We start from the raw sequence: 18,848 nt of genomic DNA on the forward strand, positions 1-18,848 counted from the left end.
AGTTATAATATATAACTAAACTATTGTTGTATGTAAAGTAAATAAGGTTTTTAAAATGTTTAAGAAGCTTCATTTAAAATTAAATTAAAATGCACAGCCCCCTGGACCAGTGGCCAGGACCCGGGCAGTCTGAGTGCCACTGAAAATCAGCTTGTGTGCTGCCTTCGGCACGTGTGCCATAGGTTGCCTATCCCTGTTATCGACTAACAGATGTATTGGAGCATGAGCTTTCATGGGTGAATACCCACTTCGTCAGATGCATGTCATAGATTCTAAGGACAGGAGGGACCTTTGTGAAAATCTAGCCTGACCTCCTGTATAACACAGGCCATACAACTTCCCCAAAATAATTCCTAGGGTATATGTCTTAGAAAAAAATCCAAACTTGATTTAAAAATTGTCAGTGATGGAGAATCCACCACATGGTTTATTCCAATGGTTTATTACTCCCACTATTAAAAACTTATCCCTTGTCTCTAGTCTGAATTTTTCTAGTCAATTTATTCCAGCCATTGGATTGTGTTACACCTTTCTCTGTTAGATTGAAGAGCCTATTATCAAATATGTGTTTCCTGTGTAGGTACTGACAGACTGTAATCAAGTCACCCCTTAACCTTCTCTTTGTTAAAATAAATAGATTGAGCATTGCTCCTAGAGTCTAAGGCATGTTTTGAATCCTTTAATTATTCTCATGGCTCGTCTCTTAACCCTTTCCAATTAATCAACATCATTTTTGAATTGTGGACTCAGGAATTGGACACAGTGTTCCAGCAGCAGTTGCACCAGTGGCATATACAGAGGCAAAATAACCTCTACTCCTACTGGAGATTCCCCTGTTTATGAATCCAAGGATCGCATTACCCCTTTTGACCACAGCATCACATTGGGAGCTCATGTTCAACAGATTATCCACCCTGTCCCCCAAATCTTTTTCAGAGTCTCTGCTTTCCAGGAGAAAGCCCCTCACCCCCATCCTCTAAGTATGACCTATGTTCTTTGTTTCCAGATGATCTAGATTATCCAATAAATGTGCAAAACAGACATTTAATGCCTGACAATAACCTTGTGGCAATAAGTAAAGTATTTATCCCCATTTAATTCATGAGGAAACTATGGGTATGATAGAGGTATATAAAATCATGAGTGATGTGGAGAAAGTGGATAAGGAAAAGTTATTTACTTATTCCCATAATACAAGAACTAGGGGTCACCAAATGAAATTAATAGGCAGCAGGTTTAAAACAAATAAAAGGAAGTTCTTCTTCACGCAGCGCACAGTCAACTTGTGGAACTCCTTACCTGAGGAGGTTGTGAAGCCTAGGACTATAACAGGGTTTAAAAAGAACTAGATAAATTCATGGAGGTTAAGTCCATTAATGGCTATTAGCCAGGATGAGTAAGGAATGGTGTCCCTAGCCTCTGTTTGTCAGAGGGTGGAGATGGATGGCAGGAGAGAGATCACTTGATCATTGCCTGTTAGGTTGACTCCCTCTGGGGCACCTGGCATTGGTCACTGTCAGTAGACAGAATACTGGGCTAGATGGACCTTTGGTCTGACCCGGTACGGCCGTTCTTATGTTCTTATGGGTATGCCTACAATGCAAAAAAAAACAAAAACACCCTGCATCAGCAAGTCTGAGACCCTGGGTCAACTGAAGCCCAGAAACTGAGCCTGGATTCTAGTTCAAGCAGGAACAGCTACACTGCTATTTTTAGCCCTGCAGTATGATCCCACCAAGCACAGGTAGCTGGGAGAGGCAAAGCCTCCCCAAACAGCCCTGCATGTCCCTGCCCACGCTCCCCTTCGAGGCCCACTCCTGCTTGCTGCTTCTCTCTTGTCCCCAGCCCAGGCAGGCTGCTCCTCTTCATGGAAGCAGGCTGGTGCTGGGGCTAGGGCAGCTGGCTTGCGGCCGGGACTTGGGGCGGTTAGTCCCCCTGGGTACTGGGGCCACAGCACCTGGCACTCCAGGGCTGGGGGCACTGGGGCCACAGTGCCCAGTGCTCCGGGGCCACAGTGCCCAGTGCTCCAGGGTGCTCAGGCAGTGCAGCCCGGGCCTGGGGCAGTGGAGCTGGCAGCTGTGAGGAGGAAGGAGGGGCTCGGAGCTCCAGCAGGGGAATGGGGGTGGAAGGGGCAGGGGAGGTGGGGCTGGGGGCTAGACTCCCCCAACAGGTGGCTCATGTGCCACCCATGCCAGGTCAGTTGACCCAGGCTCTGAGACTTGCTGCCGCAGATCTTTTTTTAATTTTTTTTTTTTGCAGTGAAGATGAACCCTACGGCACAGAGGTTCAATGACTTGTCTAGTAACACAGCAGGTAAATAGAACTTATGCTCCTGATTCTCAGTCCTGTGGTCTAGACACTAGACTAGACTAGACTATGCTTATCTCATACAACTGTGTATAGTTTGACTAAGCTAAGCCAAAGGTCAGAACATAAGTCCACCAACAACTGAAGGATGTAAAAACCAGGGAAAGAGAAGAATTTAGGGTGATAGAGATTGGCTCAAATAGGAATAAATGAATGATATTAAAGTGAAAACAGCCTGAATAATAACAACAACAAATAACTACTTGACAGTAAGATTGTAGTAAACTAGATCTTGCTAGAGAAATGGCAAAAAATCATCAGAGACCTTAAACCGTATGCGACAAAGCCCTAGCAAATACACTACATTGGCTCCGGGGGTGAGGTAGATGACCTCAAAGGTCTTTTCATTGCTAATTTTCATAACCTTGTGAATGTATTTCAAGGCAAAAGAAAATTTGTTTTTGTTCATGAGGACATCCCTTTTCAACATCAAAGGAGTTGAAGATAAGTATCAATATACTGCACAATATAAGGCAAACTCTTGTTGGATCTGTAAAGCTAGGTACACTATCTAGATAATGCCAGAGATGTGTAGAATGCTTTACAAACATAGGAAAGAAAGGTCCTTAGTGCTAAACATTCATAATTGAATGTCTATGTACCAAAAAGAAAAAAAAACAAACAAAAAACAACTGTTCGTTTGAGGGGATAGTGTAACAAACCAGTAGGAGACATGAAAACTTTAATATAGGGGATATGATAGGATGACATGAAAACTTTAATATAGGGGATATGATAGGATGACTCTTCAGTTCAAAATCCGTTTATATAATGACTTGGCAATTTTGCTAGATTAAATTCTTATTTCTTCTGTTTATACAGGCTCCGGGTGGCCAGGTGGTGTGGCTGCGGTGCCCCCAGCCCCATGAGCCGGGCGGCCAGCCCCAGAGTGCTGGCCGGCTGGCACAGCTGCAGTGCCCCCAACCCTGGTGCTCCAGACGCTGTGGCCTCAGCACCAGCCACCCTGAGCGTGGGAGGCAGGCCAACCAGCCAGCGGGGGAGAGCACGGGGAACCGCATGGGGGACCTGGCCTCGTGGTGGAGCGTGGGCGGGGCCACTCTAGGCTGTTTGAGGAAGCCTCCCCCTGCCTACCATGCCCCCAGGACACCAGTCACACTCTAAAATACCTAGTTATTTTATCCTTAATTAAGTTGACAGATTACCCAATTTAAAGTAAGTTAACTTTTTTATTGTTGTACTGTTGTGAAGCCTGTTGTACCAGTTCACATATGGTGTAGTATTTTCTTTGTCACAACTTAGTGTCTGTTATTACTAAACTAAATTGGCATGTGGACCCACATGCTGGTTTTTGAGCTGCTTGGTTTCTGTGGACGATAAATAACCCCTGACCCTAAGCCGGAATCTTGCTAAGAAAAAAAGTTGCTTTATTCCTTATAAGGCATGGGCAGGCTCATGAAAGGATGCAGTTACACTGTCAGTGTGCTGTGAGCTCACTCCAGCACTGTCAGCTCTGCAGACAGTGTCTGCAGGCTTGGAGCTCTACAAGGAAATTACAGTCACCTCAAAACACATCTTAATTCTTATAGGCGTAACTAAGTCAACAGAAGCAGCTTCGGGTAACAATCAGGAAGGAGGTCATGGGAAAGTCAGGTTGGTGAATATTTATATGGAGCTTGTTGTGCATACTTAATCTGTAGATTCTGTAAACAAAGCGTGTATGCTAAAATCCTTCCTTGTGGTTTAAGAATTGCAAAAATGGTAGTGGCTTTGTCTTGTCGGAGCTGATTGCTTTTATGCATACAGTAACCCAGGAGGAGTTTCTTTGTTTTGTGACAAAGGAATATTTTCATTAGATTTAAAAATACTGTGTAGAATTTATAAGATAAAACCTTATTATATATGGTGACTTTAATATTTAAGATAGCTTTGCTTTGATGCATGCAGTTAGACTAACAACACAGTACTTGAAGCATGATATTTATAATTATAAGAACCTTTGTTTTGAAACTGCAGTTGGTGAGTGGCTCCTTAAGCATAACTGAGGCAGATCATGTAGTTATAAATATGCTTATTGCATTAAGTTAAGTACTTCTTGCCTAGATGACCATATTCAGGAAACTGTTAGGATCAGCCTTTAGCTACAATTCAGCAGAATATAGTCTCTGGCTCTGCAGGGTTCATAGGTTTCACAGCTGTGTATTCTCCCCCTGTTGTGAGGATGAAATCTACCACCTCTGCTGGCCATGGATTGTTGTATTAGACATTCCACAGCTGTCCCCCTTTGCATGGCTGAAGTCTGTCAGTATGATTCTGATATCTCTTATGTTGGTGTAGATCAGAACAAATTCCATTGAAGTCACTGGAAATACACTAGTTTTACACCAGTGTGTGTGAGATCAGAACTGGGCCTAAGCCCATCATGGGGTCTTTATATTAGTTATCAGATTTATGGAGCCAATGGAGATTTGCTTATTATGATCAGTCGAGTATATTAATGAGGGGATATGAGTTTTACCTGGTTGATTTTATATCTGTTAGTCTGAAGAATTTGAAAGGGCTCATGCCCCAGAGATACTAAACCAGGGGTCGGCAGTCTTTCAGAAGTGGTGTACCGAGTCTTCATTTATTCACTTTAATTTAAGGTTTCGCGTGCCGGTAATACATTTTAATGTTTTTTAGAAGGTCTCTCTCTACAAGTCTATATATTATATAACTAAACTATTGTTGTATTGTAAAATAAACAAGGTTTTCAAAATGTTTAACAAGCTTCATTTAAAATTAAATTAAAATGTTGATCTTACGCCGCTGGCCCACTCAGCCTGCTGCTGGTCTGGGGTTCTGTTCACCTAAGCCGGCAGTGGGCTGAGCGGGGCCTGAGGCCGGGACCCTGGCTGGCAAGGGTCCAGCAGCCAGAACCCCAGACCAGCAGCGGGCTGTGCGGGGCCAGCGGCCAGGACCCCAGACAGGCAGTGGGTTGAGCGGCTCAGCCCACCGCTGCTCAGGGATTCCATCCACCGGCTCCTGCAAGCCAGGATCCTGGCTGCTGGTCTGGGGTCCCAGCCCTGACCACGTGCAGTGGGTACCTACCTTCTCCCTGGTTCTGGCCCATTCTCTTCCTCTCGCTGCACTGAGCTGAGGGTGGGAGTGGACTGAGCACAGGGCTGGGGGTGAAGGGTCTGGCCGGGAGCTAGAATGAGGAAGGGGGCTCAGAGTTGAGGCAGGAGGTTTGGGTGTGGGGCACTTACCTGGGCAGCTCCCATTTGGTGCGAGGGGTGCAAGTGGGAATGTGTGCGGGTGTGTGCAGGAGGTCTTGTTTGGTGCTCAGGGTGGGGATGTGGGGGGGTGCAAGAGTCAGGATGTGGGGGTGCATGGGGTGTGGGGCTGGGTATGGGGGTGAAAGAGTCACGGTAGAGGGCTGGGGGCATGTGAGGGGGATGCAGGTGTTGGGGGGGGGGGCTGGGTATGTGTGGGGGTGCCAGAGTCAGGGCTGGGGTCGTGTGGGGTGTGTGAAGGAGTCAAACAAAGGGCTGGGTGTGTATGAGGGGGGTACAGGGCTCAGGGCAGGGGCCTAGGGGGTGTGCAGGGCTGCGGTGCTCAGGGCAGAGGGCTGGGTGTGTGTGAGAGGGGGTCAGGGCAGAGGGCTGGGGGGGATATGCCCCTATTCCACCCACCCCCCTTCCCCAAGGACCTGCCGCCGCTGCTTCTTCCTTGCCTCCGCCGGGAGCACTCTGACTCTGCTCCTTCCCGATCCCTCCCTCGCAAGGGCCATCAACGGAGAGGCAGAGGAGGGGCAGGAACCCAGCACACTACGGGAAGAGGCAGGGGAACCGGCAGGACCAGGCTTCTGCCCCTAGGCATGTGCAGCACATTTCATTAGGGTGTGCACCCAGGGAGCCCTGCCCTAGCCGTGCCCCCGTCCACTCCCTCCTACTTCCCGCCCCCTGACTGCCCCCTCAGAACCCCCAACCCCTCTGCTCCTTGTCCCCTAACTACCCCCTCCTGAGACCCCTGCCCCTAACTGCCCCCCAGGACCCCACTCCTATCTAAGCCTCCCTGCTCCTTGTCCCCTGACTGCCCCCCTAGAACCCTACCCCCTACCTGTCCCCTGACTGCCCTGACCCTTATCCACACCCCCGCCCCCAGACAGACCCCCGGGACTCCCATGCCTTTCCAACTGTTCCCCCGTCCCTGACAGGACCCCCAGAACTCCTGACCCATACAACCCCCTGCTCCCTGCCTGCCCCAACCCCTCTCCACACCCCTGCCTCCTGACAAGACCCCACAACTCCCGACTCATACAACCCCCAGCTCCTTGTTCCCTGACCACCCCTCCAGAGACCCCACACCCTAACTGCCCCCGGACCCTCCTTGCTCCCTGTCCCCTGACTGCCCTGACCCGTAACCACCCCCGCCCCTGACAGACCCCAGGACTCCCATGCCCCATCCAATCCCCTGCTCCCTGACTGCCCTCCAGAGGACCCCTGCCCCTAACCACCCCGCCTGGGATCCCACCCCTGCTCCCTGTCCCCTGACTGTCCTCCTCCTTATCCAACCCCGGCCCTGGACACCTTACCATGAGGCTCCTAGCAGCATGTTCTGCTCCGCGCAGAGCCAGACATGCTGCCCCGTGGGAGCACGCAGCCCCGCCCCTCAGAGTGCTGCGTGCGCGGTGGCGTGGCTCCAGGGGAGGGGAGAGCGTGTCTGCCTCCCCGCGGAGCCAAACACTGCCCCACGGGAGCACGCAGCCCCGCCCCTCAGAGCGCTGTGCATGCGGTGGCATGGCTCCAGGGAAGGGGGGAAGACGGGGGAGGGGCCGGCGGCTTGCTGCGCTCGGCCCGGTGCTCCAGCCCGGGAGCGCGGACCCTGCGGCTTGCTGCGCTGGCAGAGTGGGGCTATTTGCCCACCCCTGCATTAGGGTGTGCCTGGGCACACCTGGCACACCTCATGCGCATGCCTATGCTTCTGCCTCCTGCCCCCGCGGAGGGAGAGTGCAGGGGGAGCAGAGGGTGGAGAAGAGCAGGCCGAGCCGGGCTGGACAGGATTTTTAATGGCACGCTGCTGCCTGCCGGGACTCCAGCAGGCAGCAGCGTGCCATTAAAAATCGGCTCACGTGCCGTCTTTGGCACGCGTGCCATAGGTTGCCGACCCCTGTACTAAACTATCTCACTGAAACTGCATTTCAGAGACGGGGAAGAAGGGCATTATGCAATTTAAAGATTAATGCTCTGCCTACACACACATTTGACAGGAACTGGGAACCAAACACAGCAGAAGAGGAGTTCTGACTCCAGTAAAATAGCTTTTAGATGATGAAACTGAAGTTCCCTCTAAAACAAATAGGTAACTTGAAAAAAAATAGTCTGAGCATAGGCCAGGCCAGGCCAGGCCTCAGTCATTCTGTCCCCTGTTGGACACACAGGAGAAGTTACTTCAATATTAGAACACTTATAACTCTCTTGCTCACATGGGGAAGGATATTGACTGTTCTGAGAAAAATGGGGGGCTAATTGAGCATGAAAAATGGGGGAGTTCATTTACATATTCCCACTGCTCGCTGCTGTGAAGCTGAATCATTTCTTTTGGCAGCAAACAATGGATGGTCACCAATAAATGGCATATATAGGGCCTAGAAACTAGAACAGAGGATTTTCCGTTCTTAAAAGTGCAAGCCTCTCCCAGTTAAGCTCAAGAAACATCTTCATTAGCTGTCAGTTATGGTAAGGCTTTTTGACCTTACCTGTTTATTGGGAGTTGAATTGGGCCTTTAATCCTTGGAAGACCATACACCAGGTGCCATATTGTCAAAACCACTCAGCATCCATAATTAGGATTAGATTTTCAAACAGTTTATCATATTGAGTGCTGAGGTCTTTAGAAAATCTGGTCATAAAAGGTAAGATAATTGCAAAAACCTGAGCAGGACTTACTCCATCCAGTAGAGGGATGTAGGATACATACATTCTATGTCAGATGTTACATGGCTAGAATGTGAGTGCTCTTTGTAGTCACATGGCTCTAAACGCTACAGATGTTTTCAAATGGATTAGGTCCTTAGTAAATATGTTTGTGATTTAAATTCCTATCCTGGTTCAGCACTTCCAAATTTAACTATACAATTTTTAGGTTGGAATAACTTTTATGCTAGTAGAATGAAAAGGACAATCATCAGATAAATTAACAACCCAGTGTTACACCAATAAAGATTATGTTTAATTGGGCAAAAGTGGTGGAAATTAAAATAGGTGCAGTCCAATTACAATTTGATTAAAATCTGTTTATCTTGGCATGGACATGGTCCATGTTTGAATACTGGTAATTCTGTGGATGATGAGATTAATCTCTGTAATAAATAACCAATTATATTTCCCTGACACTTATTGTGGTTTTTATTCTGAAATTACTTCCAGTCTCCTACTGGTTTTTGTTAGTTTGCCAATCTTGATAGTTCTTGTGGGTGTAGTTTTTAGATAATCATTATACAAATACATCCCAGAAGTGGATTTTCTTTGGTTACTTAATAGGTGGTACTCCTCCTTTTGAATCAACACTGGGTGACCCAGCATGCTATCAGTGGGCAGTGTATGTTGCTGGGGTTATATTCAGATCTGATCTATAACTGAGGTCCTCATAGATGATGCTACAACGTCTGGCTTGAAGTGGTTTTTATCACATACAGGGTTTACAGTTTGGTTCAATGGCTCTCAGTACCCCTACTATACAAATTGTTCCAGCACCACTGGAGATCCTGACCAGGCATACAATAAGAGTAGAGGTGTTGACCTCTGTGTCCTGCCCTGTTCCCTCTTAGACAATTACATTCACTGACTAATTTCTCTGTGCAATTTCAATTTGATGTAGTATTCTTCATTTCCTGTCCTGAACCATTCTGTGGTCTTTGCTCTTTAAATAACCTTATGTTCCATACAGAGGTGGCTGCATTTCAGTGATAGGTGAGCTGATTCCTAGTATATATCTGATGTTGTGTAGCTTAATTAATATTTGTAAAGCTCTTTAGGTAAAGATCCAACTCCTGTACAAATGTAATGTGCTCCACAAATCACATTCCTCATCCCAAATACCAAATAATTCAATTAATGCTACCTCCTCACCAGCTACAAACTAAATCAGTTTATGAGTTCCCTATAACAAGTCAATGCTAAACAGCCCTTACCTCCTCAACAAATTGATTTGTGCTGGCCCTACACATGCAACCTTCTGGTGGGAGGATAGGTCAGGAGGCTTCCATCCATTCCCCTACTCAGCCCTTAATGGGGCAGTATTGACAGGAGGCCCCCCCATACAAGCAGAGCTTTCTTCTCCAGGAGCTACATAGAACCAGACAATATTTTTTTTTCAATGAAGAGTAAATTTACCGAAAAATGCATTTTTGGAGGCACCCAAACTGTTTATGAATTCAGGTCAAATGTGGCAAATACTTTGACCAGGAAAAAAAAAAAGCCAGAAAACAAAAGTTTTGAAAACATTGTAATGTTTTGAATCGACATTTCAGGAAGGAAATGAAGATTTGACTTGACTGTTTTGGAAATGCCAATTCAAATTGACATTCCGAATGTTCCATTTTGACTCAAATGACCTTTTTTGTTTTGAGAAAAACCAAAAGAGTTGTTTCTGTTTGAAATGAACATTTTTTTTCCAGTTTGCCCATGGAACCAAAAAAAAATAAAAAAATCAATGATTCACTCAGTTCAGAGCCACAGGCTGGTCAAAGAACCTTACTCCTAACAGCAGCAGCTGTGCCCCTCCTACCACGCACCTTATTTCAGTGGTTCTCAAAGTTTTGTACTGGTGACCCCTTTCACATAGCAAGCCTCTGAGTGTGACCTCCTTTTAAATTAAAAACACTTAAAATATATTTAACACCATTATAAATGCTGGAGGCAAAGCAGGGTTTGGGGTGGAGGCTGACAGCTTGGGACCCCCCATGTAATAACCTCGCAACTCCCAGTTTGAGAACCCCTGTCTTATCTGCAATGCCAGCCAAGTTCCCCCCTTACAGAGGCAGTTGCACTCGCCCTGCTCCCAGACAGTGGTGTGGGTGGTAGAGCCATCTGTCTGAGCCTGCAGACAGATATCACTGTATGGGGTTACGTTTAGAAGATTTTGTTTGAAATGTTAAGGGCATTTAAAAAAATGTAAGCTGAGGTTCTGCAGAAATTGATGCAAAGATTGCTATTTGCTCTGGGTGAGTGGATTTTTCAAGCCCTAGTAGCAATATTTCTAAATTCCTAGCCTAGCAGTCAGACCTCCTTCTCGCTTGGTAATTTTAGAATATTAAACATGATAGCAATATTCCACTGTCAGGACTAGAACATCCCCTCCCATGAAAATGATACACTGGTCAGGAAACTCCCTAAATTTTGCCTACATTTTTGGGAAATCATTCCTTTTGGGACAGTATTTGGGGCAGTCTTTCAACTCCATGAATCCTGGGGATCTGAAAGGAAAAGAATCTCTCGATGCTTCTTGACAAGAAATGACCACACAAGGGGCAGGCAATTCTATGCTGCTCTGCAAGATTCCTAATGGCTGAATCCCCTGTAGCTGTGCATTTGCAGCTGTGCAGGGACTCTGCAGCATTAACTCCTAATAACTCCCACTTGGATGTCTGTAGGGCCAGCTGGTAATGATGTTTCAGAGAGCAGCTGGTTGCTAGCCCCACCCCTAGGCTCTGAGGAGCCTGATCCTTGCTGAGAACCCATAAATAAGCTTCTAACATTCCTCACTGAATAGGGTGACCAGATGTCCTGATTTTATAGAGATAGTCCCAATATTTGGGGATTTTTCTTATGTAGGTGCCTATTACCCCCCACACTCTGTCTCAAGTTTTCATACTTGCTATCTGGTCACCCTGCCACTGAGGGGATGGAAGAATGTTGCAAAACTAGCAGTCCCCTTTTCTCCCTCCCCCTACCCACTTTCCAGGCTCTGAGAAAGGCTTTTTAAATTTGAGTGTTCTCTACTCCTGAGCACAGGGGATGGCCCGGGAATCTGTCACTAACTGCACTTTGAAGGAATCTTGTTAATGTGGTATAAAATACCATATTAGGGGAGATTCAATAAGGAGTGACTCAGTAGACATTGTATATCATTGGTTTTCAAACCATTTTCTGGCGACCCAGTTGAAGAAAACTGTTGATGCCTGTGACCCAACAGAGGGGTTTGGAGTGTGGGAGGGGGCTCTGGGCTGAGGCAGGGGGTTGGGGAGTGGGAGACGGTCAGGGCTCTGGGCTGGGGGTGCAGGCTCTGGGGTTGGGTTGGGGATGAGGGGTTTAGGGTGCAGGAAGGGGCTCTAGGTTGGGGGGGCTCAGGACTGGGGCAAGGGATTGGGGTGCGGGCTTACCTTGGGCCAGGGCTAGATTAATCTTTTGTGGGCCCGGCACCAAACATATTTGTGGGTACCCCTGGAGGCAATGGTGCATGGCACAGGGAGGTCAGTCCCCTGAGCAAGGGGCCAGCCAGGGGCAATTGGGCATGGCATGGCAGAGGTGGCCCTGCTCCGCCTAGCCCAGTGCGAGGCCACTATTTACAAACCGGCAGTTGCCAGACACACAATGGCCCATCTGGCCCTGTGCTGCCAGCATGCCCCTTCTCCTCAGGGGCAGGCCCATGCCGTGCCACACAGCCCCCCCATCCTCGCCCAACACCCCGCCCGACACCCTATGGCCAGAGCCCCCAGCCCTACTATGCCCAGTGACCCCCACCCCACAAATGCACAGCGCCCTGCACAACACTACTCCTGCCTAGCGCCCCCCCCCGCCCACAGCCCCACCACAACTGCCCAGCACCCCCTCAGAACCTTCACTCCCTAGTGCCCCAACACACAGAGGTCTTCCTTGCCTCCTCACAGCCCATCCAACACACACACCAGGCTTGTCCTGGGGTGGGGAATTGCTCTGGCCCCTTGGGAGTGATGCGATCAGCTAGGGCCTGTTCCTCTCACTCCCACCTGGCTGAGACTGGCTGGGCTCCTGTACCAGTCCCAGGCTGCTCAGCTCCAGGGGCCCCAGAGGTGGTGAGAAGCAGAGACTGCCTGGAGCCAGAGGTGCATTGGGGTTTGGCCAGGGCAGAGAGGAGCAGGGGGGTAGGGCCAGAGGGCCGAGAGGAGCCCTTGGCCAGCCAGCAGGCAGGCCGGGAGAAGCAAGTGGTGGGTGGGGGGGAACCAGTGAGGTCCCCGGGCGCAGCGCAAGCGGAGCAGGCTGGAGCCCCTTGTAAGCATGGTCCAGTGGCACCATTGTAAACCCAATGTGACGGGTTAGATTACAGAACCCCCCTTAGGATCTGCCATCCGATGTGCCAAGACTACTTCTGCCCCTGCTTTCCCTGGCAGCTCAGGACCCCAGCACCCTGTCTTGCTGAGCCAGACACTCCCGTCTGCTCCAACAAAGACCCAGGGTCTAAATTACTTGCCCCAAAGCTGCAGGTTTACCTGAAAGCCGCTAACAGAAGTGTTCCTGTCTTTAACACTCCGATGCCCAACTCCCAATAAATCCATTTTACCCTGTATGAAGCTTATACAGGGTAAACTCTAGAACACTGAGATATGCACAGCTGTTTGCCTCCCCAAGTATTAATACATACTCTGAGTTAATTAATAAGCAAAAAGTGATTTTTATTAAATACACAAAGTAGGATTTAAGTGGTTCCAAGTAGTAATAGACAGAACAAAGTAAGTCACCAAGCAAATTAAAAAAATGTGAAAATCTATGCCTAATCAAACTGAATACAGATAAGATCCTCACCAGTTCCAGAATGCTCCTTTTTACAGACTAATCTCCTTTTAGCCTGGGTCCCGCAATCACTCACACCCCTTGCACACTGTCCTTTGTTCCAGTTTCTTTCAAGTATCCTGGGGGGTGGAGAGGCTCTCTCTTTAGCCACCTGAAGACAAAATGGAGGGGTCTCCCAGGGGTTAAAGTAGACTTTCTCTTGTGGGTGGAGACCCCCTCCTCACTCCAATGCAAAGTCCAGCTCCAAGATGGAGTTTAGTCACCTGGGCAAGTCACATGTCCATGCGTGACTCACAGTTTGTACAGGTAGCATCCATTGTTTACATGCTACCTTGAATGTCCTCAAGTAGACTTCTTATGTGGATTGGAGCATTCCAAGATCCATTGTCCTTTAAGTGTTTCTTGATTAGGTACTTAATTTCAACATTCCTTTCTCCAGGAACTGACCAAATGCTCTACTAAGGTTATTTAGAAATCAAGCCAGTACACAGCCAACATTCATAACATTCATAACTTTGAATACAAAAATGATACATACATACAAATAGGATTAATACATTCAGCAAATCATAACCTTTACAGAGATATGTTACATGGCATATGTAGCATAAAACACATTCTAAGCATATTTCCATAGGCTTATGGGAGGTACTGTCACACCCAGCACTGCCTCGGGCAGCTTTCAGTCAGTGGTGCAGCGGGGGTGCTAAGGCAGGCTTCCTGCCTGTACTGACACCACGGACCATGCTATGTCCCACAAGGGGCCAGCAGCAGGTCCGGCTCCGACCTGCAGTTTGAAAACCACTGTTGTGTATCATCTTACATATCCTTCTGTAAACATGAGTCAGAATTCAAAACAAAAGAACTGTATCCGTGAGAAGTGAGTGAGCACTAGGAGTATCCTAGGTTGCACTGCCTGTTGAGCTAATATAACAAATAAATAACTGATAAGATCCAAAAATAATACAAATGATTACAAAAGAAAAACAAATAACTTTTTAACATTTGTTTTAAACATGGTTACAACTTTAGAAGCAAATGTCATTTTTCTCATTAAGAAATGTGGGATAAATGCAACTTTTGGAACTATTCAAATGCCTTTGATTTCTTTATACGAAGTAAAAAGAGTCCTATGGCACCTTATAGACTAAGAGACGTATTGGAGCATGAGCTTTCGTGGGGGAATACCCACTTCGTCGGATGCATCCGACGAAGTGGGTATTCCCCCACGAAAGCTCATGCTCCAATACGTCTGTTAGTTTATAAGGTGCCACAGGACTCTTTGCTGCTTTTACAGATTCAGACTAACACGGCTACCCCTCTGATTTATGCAAAGTGAGATACATCTTAAAGTGAGCTAAAATTCACATCACTGTTCTGTGAAGCTGTTATACAAAATTTCTTTTTGACACTTGTTGCAACTGCCTTGTTCTAGCTCTTAAGGAAAGTATCACAAGTTCACTAGAGACCCCCTCTATTAATTTTCTGTGAAACCTTATGCACACAGTCACCAAATGAAATTAATAGGCAGCAGGTTTAAAACAAATAAAAGGAAGTTCTTCACGCAGCGCACAGTCAACTTGTGGAACTCCTTACCTGAGGAGGTTGTGAAGGCTAGGACTATAACAATGTTTAAAAGGGGACTGGATAAATTCATGGTGGCTAAGTCCATAAATGGCTATTAGCCAGGATGGGTAAGAATGGTGTTCCTAGCCTCTGTTCGTCAGAGGATGGAGATGGATGGCAGGAGAGAGATCATTTGATCATTGCCTGTTAGGTTCACTGACAGATACTGGGCTAGATGGACCTTTGGTCTGACCCGGTACGGCCTTTCTTATGTTCTTAATTCATTTTCTGTCTTTGTATGTTTTACAGGACCAGAAGGGATAGACAGGAGATGATGAATTAGTCTTTGTTGTTAGCAACAAGATGTTTATAGAGTATCATAGTTGGAAGGGACCTCAGGAGGTTATTTAGTCTAACCCCCTGCTCAAAGCAGGACCAATCCCCAGACAGACTTTTGCCTCAGATCCCTATCTGGCCCCCTCAAGGGCTGAACTCACAACTTGAGGTTTAGTAGACCAACACACAAACCACTGAACTATCCCTTCCCTCCTGATACTTAAGAACATTAGGGCAATTTCAGATCTTAGAAAGGTTATCTCCTCTTATTGTCTAAGAGTCTTTCTAGACAAGGAATAGACTAAAAAAAGTGCTTTTTTAAATCAAGCTACTTAACCCAGTTAAAAACACACACATGTGCTTTTAGTCTGTTCCTTGTGTGGAAAAGCCCTAAAGCAAACAAATGATTAGAGATGCTATACTTAAAAAAAATCAAAATGCAGTATTCCTAACCGGCAAACAACGCTTTAAGCCAAAATCTGTCTTGTGCTCCATGTAACCCTGCTGAAGTCCAAGGAGCTGCATGGTATGTAAGAGAGTGCAGAATTTGGCTCTAATTTTGCACAGCACTTGCCCTTTAAACATGAAACTCACCAATGTTGCAGTAGTTTGTGGCATATCTCTAATTCTTCCTGGTTATTGAAGGTTAAGTGCAGCCCACCCATGCTCAAAACTGATAAATGCTCCGAGCAAACATATCCAAACAATTTAAAAGAGCAAGACAGACTGTACTTGTCTGCAGTTCTATCTCAAGGTTCTTCATAAAGTAGATCTGCAAAACATGCTCTCTTTGTTGCTTTCTCTTAATCCAAAGGGGAACTGTTGGGTTTTTTTCAACAAGTTAATAAGGCACCACAAAAATTTTCATTTACTAAAATTAGGTGAAAGTTATTCACCAAAGAAATGAGTCTTCTGGCAGCATTTCCAAGTGGACTGAGCACTTGACTAGGATTGAGATCTGGGTTCTAGTCCCAGCTATGCCACTGGTTTGCTGAGTGACCTTATGCAGGTCACTTCAACACTGTGCTTTAGTTGCCCATCTGTACAATGGAGGTAATGATATTTGTCTCTTTGTAAATTGTTTTGAGATCTAGTAATGAAAAACGCTATATGAACATGAGGTATTATTATTATTATTTATTAATACTGTGGTAGTTTCTGCCTTTGCTTGTGTGGGTTTGGCTTGGACATAACCACTGCTTCATATACACTGGAGAATCAGAAATTTGGGTGGGGGAGAGTGTGCTATTTTGTGCGTGTGCTATGCAGATCTAAGAGTGTGCCCACCTTCAGGAAGGTCATCATAGTAGTAGAGGTAGCATTTGGTTCAAAAACTGCTGACAGGCCCTTATGATCCAGCCTTCAGGGCTCTATTGTGTCTCCGGAGTGTTCTGTGTTATCTGACCCCAGGGTGAGGTAAGTCACATAAGTGCTAGCAGTGGGACTGAAGGAGTATTTCATAGCCCTAGTTTCATAGGGCAGCAGAAATCCAGGGATGTGAGTGGGCAAGGTAGAAATTCCAACTCCTTTTGAAGATTCATCCCGTGGATTTAGAGGATGGCACACTGGTGCGCCCTCCACCTTTGAGTTTCCTTTCCCCACTCTCCTCCCCAAGGGAAGGGCCAGATGTCATATAGCTGCTCCCCTAAAGAAATATGGAGGTGAGGGAGGGGGCCAGAGGCTGCTGTTCTCCCCCAAATCCTCAGAAGAGCAAATTAAGGAAGGAGCAGGCTGAGTCGTTTGGAGGAAGAGGTTTTGGGCCTGCCTGAGACCAACACAAATCTCTAAGGTTCACTGACAAGGAACCAGAACAAGTTTTAGATTTCCATAGAAACCATGTGATTTTCCATGTGGTCTCAGGTTTCAGTGTGACCGGTTCACACAGTCATGTGTACTGTGCAAATAAATTATGGTATGATAAGGTAATTTGGCAGATCTCCAGAGTGATGGCACAGGTTTCTTACGCAGATGTTACTGTGACGGAGGGGTTCACAAACCATTTTATAATTCGAAAAATCTCTTTAGGATATGGACTGCTTCTGAATGTGTTTGTACAGTGGTTAGCCCAGATGGGGCCCCAGTCCTGGCTGGAGCCTCTAGATCCTACTGTCATACAAATACTGTAATGAAATAAATTGGGCCACATCTTCATAGCGTGTTGTATGGACATTTTCCCTCCCTGTGGCAACTACAATTGTCTATGTGGTAAAGAAAAGTTAAGAAACTATTTAATGTATTTTAAGCTTATTTCAATGTGATATAGAAACTGGAAACAAGGAGCAATAAATCTCCATGGACAAGCAGTAAGACTGCGGTGGCCCACAGGTCAGATCCAGCCCAGGGGACAATTCCCTCCATCCCTCAAATGTGTCCATCCCCCCAGCAGACTCACAGTATGAAATGGTGTCCTCCATGCAGCATGACTGCACATACGATATGTTCGAGGTCATGCCACAAGTCATGTTGTTTATCTATTCATGGCATGATTTTATAAATTGCTTCCTTATATTCAGGGGTGAAAGTAACTCCGAAGACTTACTGTACAGGGGCTGGCTCTGGCCCTGGGAAGGGGCAGGGACTCGGGTGGAAGGGGCAGGGCTGGGGTGAGCGTCCCCCAGCCAGGCCTTCCACGCAGCATGGCCCGCGCCACCCGGGGCTCCAGTGGCAATTTAAAGGGCTCATGGTAGCAGCAGCAGCAGCTGGAGCCGCGGGCCCTTTTAAATCGCTGGCCCCGGGGCAGCTGCTACCTTTGCCCCCGCCCGTCGGCAGCCGGGGTGGGGGAAAGGGACAACGACGTTAAAGCGCTGCCACAGCAAAGGACCCTCCATAAAGCTCTGCCACGGCAGCACTTTAACGTCCCTGCCTGCCCCTTTTGCCTCCCTCATCGGTGGCCCTGCCGGTAGGGTCCGAACCAGCAGGGCCGCCAACAGGGAAGGGGCAGCGACGTTAATGCACTGCCGTGACAGCGCTTTAAGAATGGTCCTTTGCCGCAGCAGCGCTTTAACATTGCTGCCCCTTCCCCACCCCACCCCCAGGTTGTGTACGGGCCGGTACCAGCTTCTTACCGGTACGCTGTACCGGCCCGACCGGCTCACTTTCCTCCCTGCTTATATTCCTTCTAAACATACACAACCAATACAAATTATTGAAATCTGTACTCAAAATAAGGTTTAGGTAGCAAGATTATGTAGTGGTCTAGAAAACAATGTAAACACAGAATACAGTGAACATATGATGCAATTTACTACTTTTGAATAATACAAATTCAGATGTGTCATTTATATTCATTCCTTGGGTATGAATAGGTATACAAATGTTTAATATTTATCATATTAGAGGTGCACAGCTATTTAAGAGAAATCTAGCTTACAACTGAAATTTGCTAATAAAGCAATATGCAATTTGCAATTTGTTCATACAAAAACTGTGTTTTAAATTCACATTAAGGTGCAATTGCATTCACAAATATTATTAAAAATTTATGAAAATGTTTCCTACTACTGCCCCTGGAAATAGGGAAGTCTCCAGCACCAGAAAACAGAATTGGATCAGTGAGCCTACAAGAAGGTGAAATCAAAAGAGGAAAAAATTGTGATTGCTTCATTCTGCCTATATAGGAGATTCACTGGCTGTTTCAGCTCTAACAAATGGATGTAATCCAGTGCTAGCTAGTGAGGAACTTTCAAGGAATTTTTTTACTGTGTGGTTGGGCCTTGGAGAATTTTTGGCATGATAACTCACAAGGAATTCTTAAGATTCTTCTTAATCAGCAGCTTCCTCTTTTGAGTTAATGGCCTGACCACGTTTTCCACCATCTTAGATTCATGGGCGGCAGGTTATATATGTTTGCGGTGCTCGGGCTCCAGGAAT

The 18,848-nt window shown here is 46.7% G+C and overlaps 1 protein-coding gene across 1 annotated transcript in view; it reads left to right on the forward strand.

The window, feature by feature from the left end:
* The first annotated feature begins 3,805 nt into the window (after positions 1-3,805).
* Positions 3,806-18,848, forward strand: part of GLIPR2 (GLI pathogenesis related 2) — a 51,093-nt gene continuing 36,050 nt past the window's right edge. Inside the window, exon 1 of the mRNA XM_039527848.1 lies at positions 3,806-3,978. Within this exon, the coding sequence (XP_039383782.1) occupies positions 3,966-3,978 (13 nt within the window). The 5' untranslated portion in view covers positions 3,806-3,965. The remainder of the gene's footprint in view (positions 3,979-18,848) is intronic.

Source organism: Mauremys reevesii, linkage group 2, assembly GCF_016161935.1.
Source record: "Mauremys reevesii isolate NIE-2019 linkage group 2, ASM1616193v1, whole genome shotgun sequence".
NCBI lineage: Eukaryota > Metazoa > Chordata > Testudines > Geoemydidae > Mauremys > Mauremys reevesii.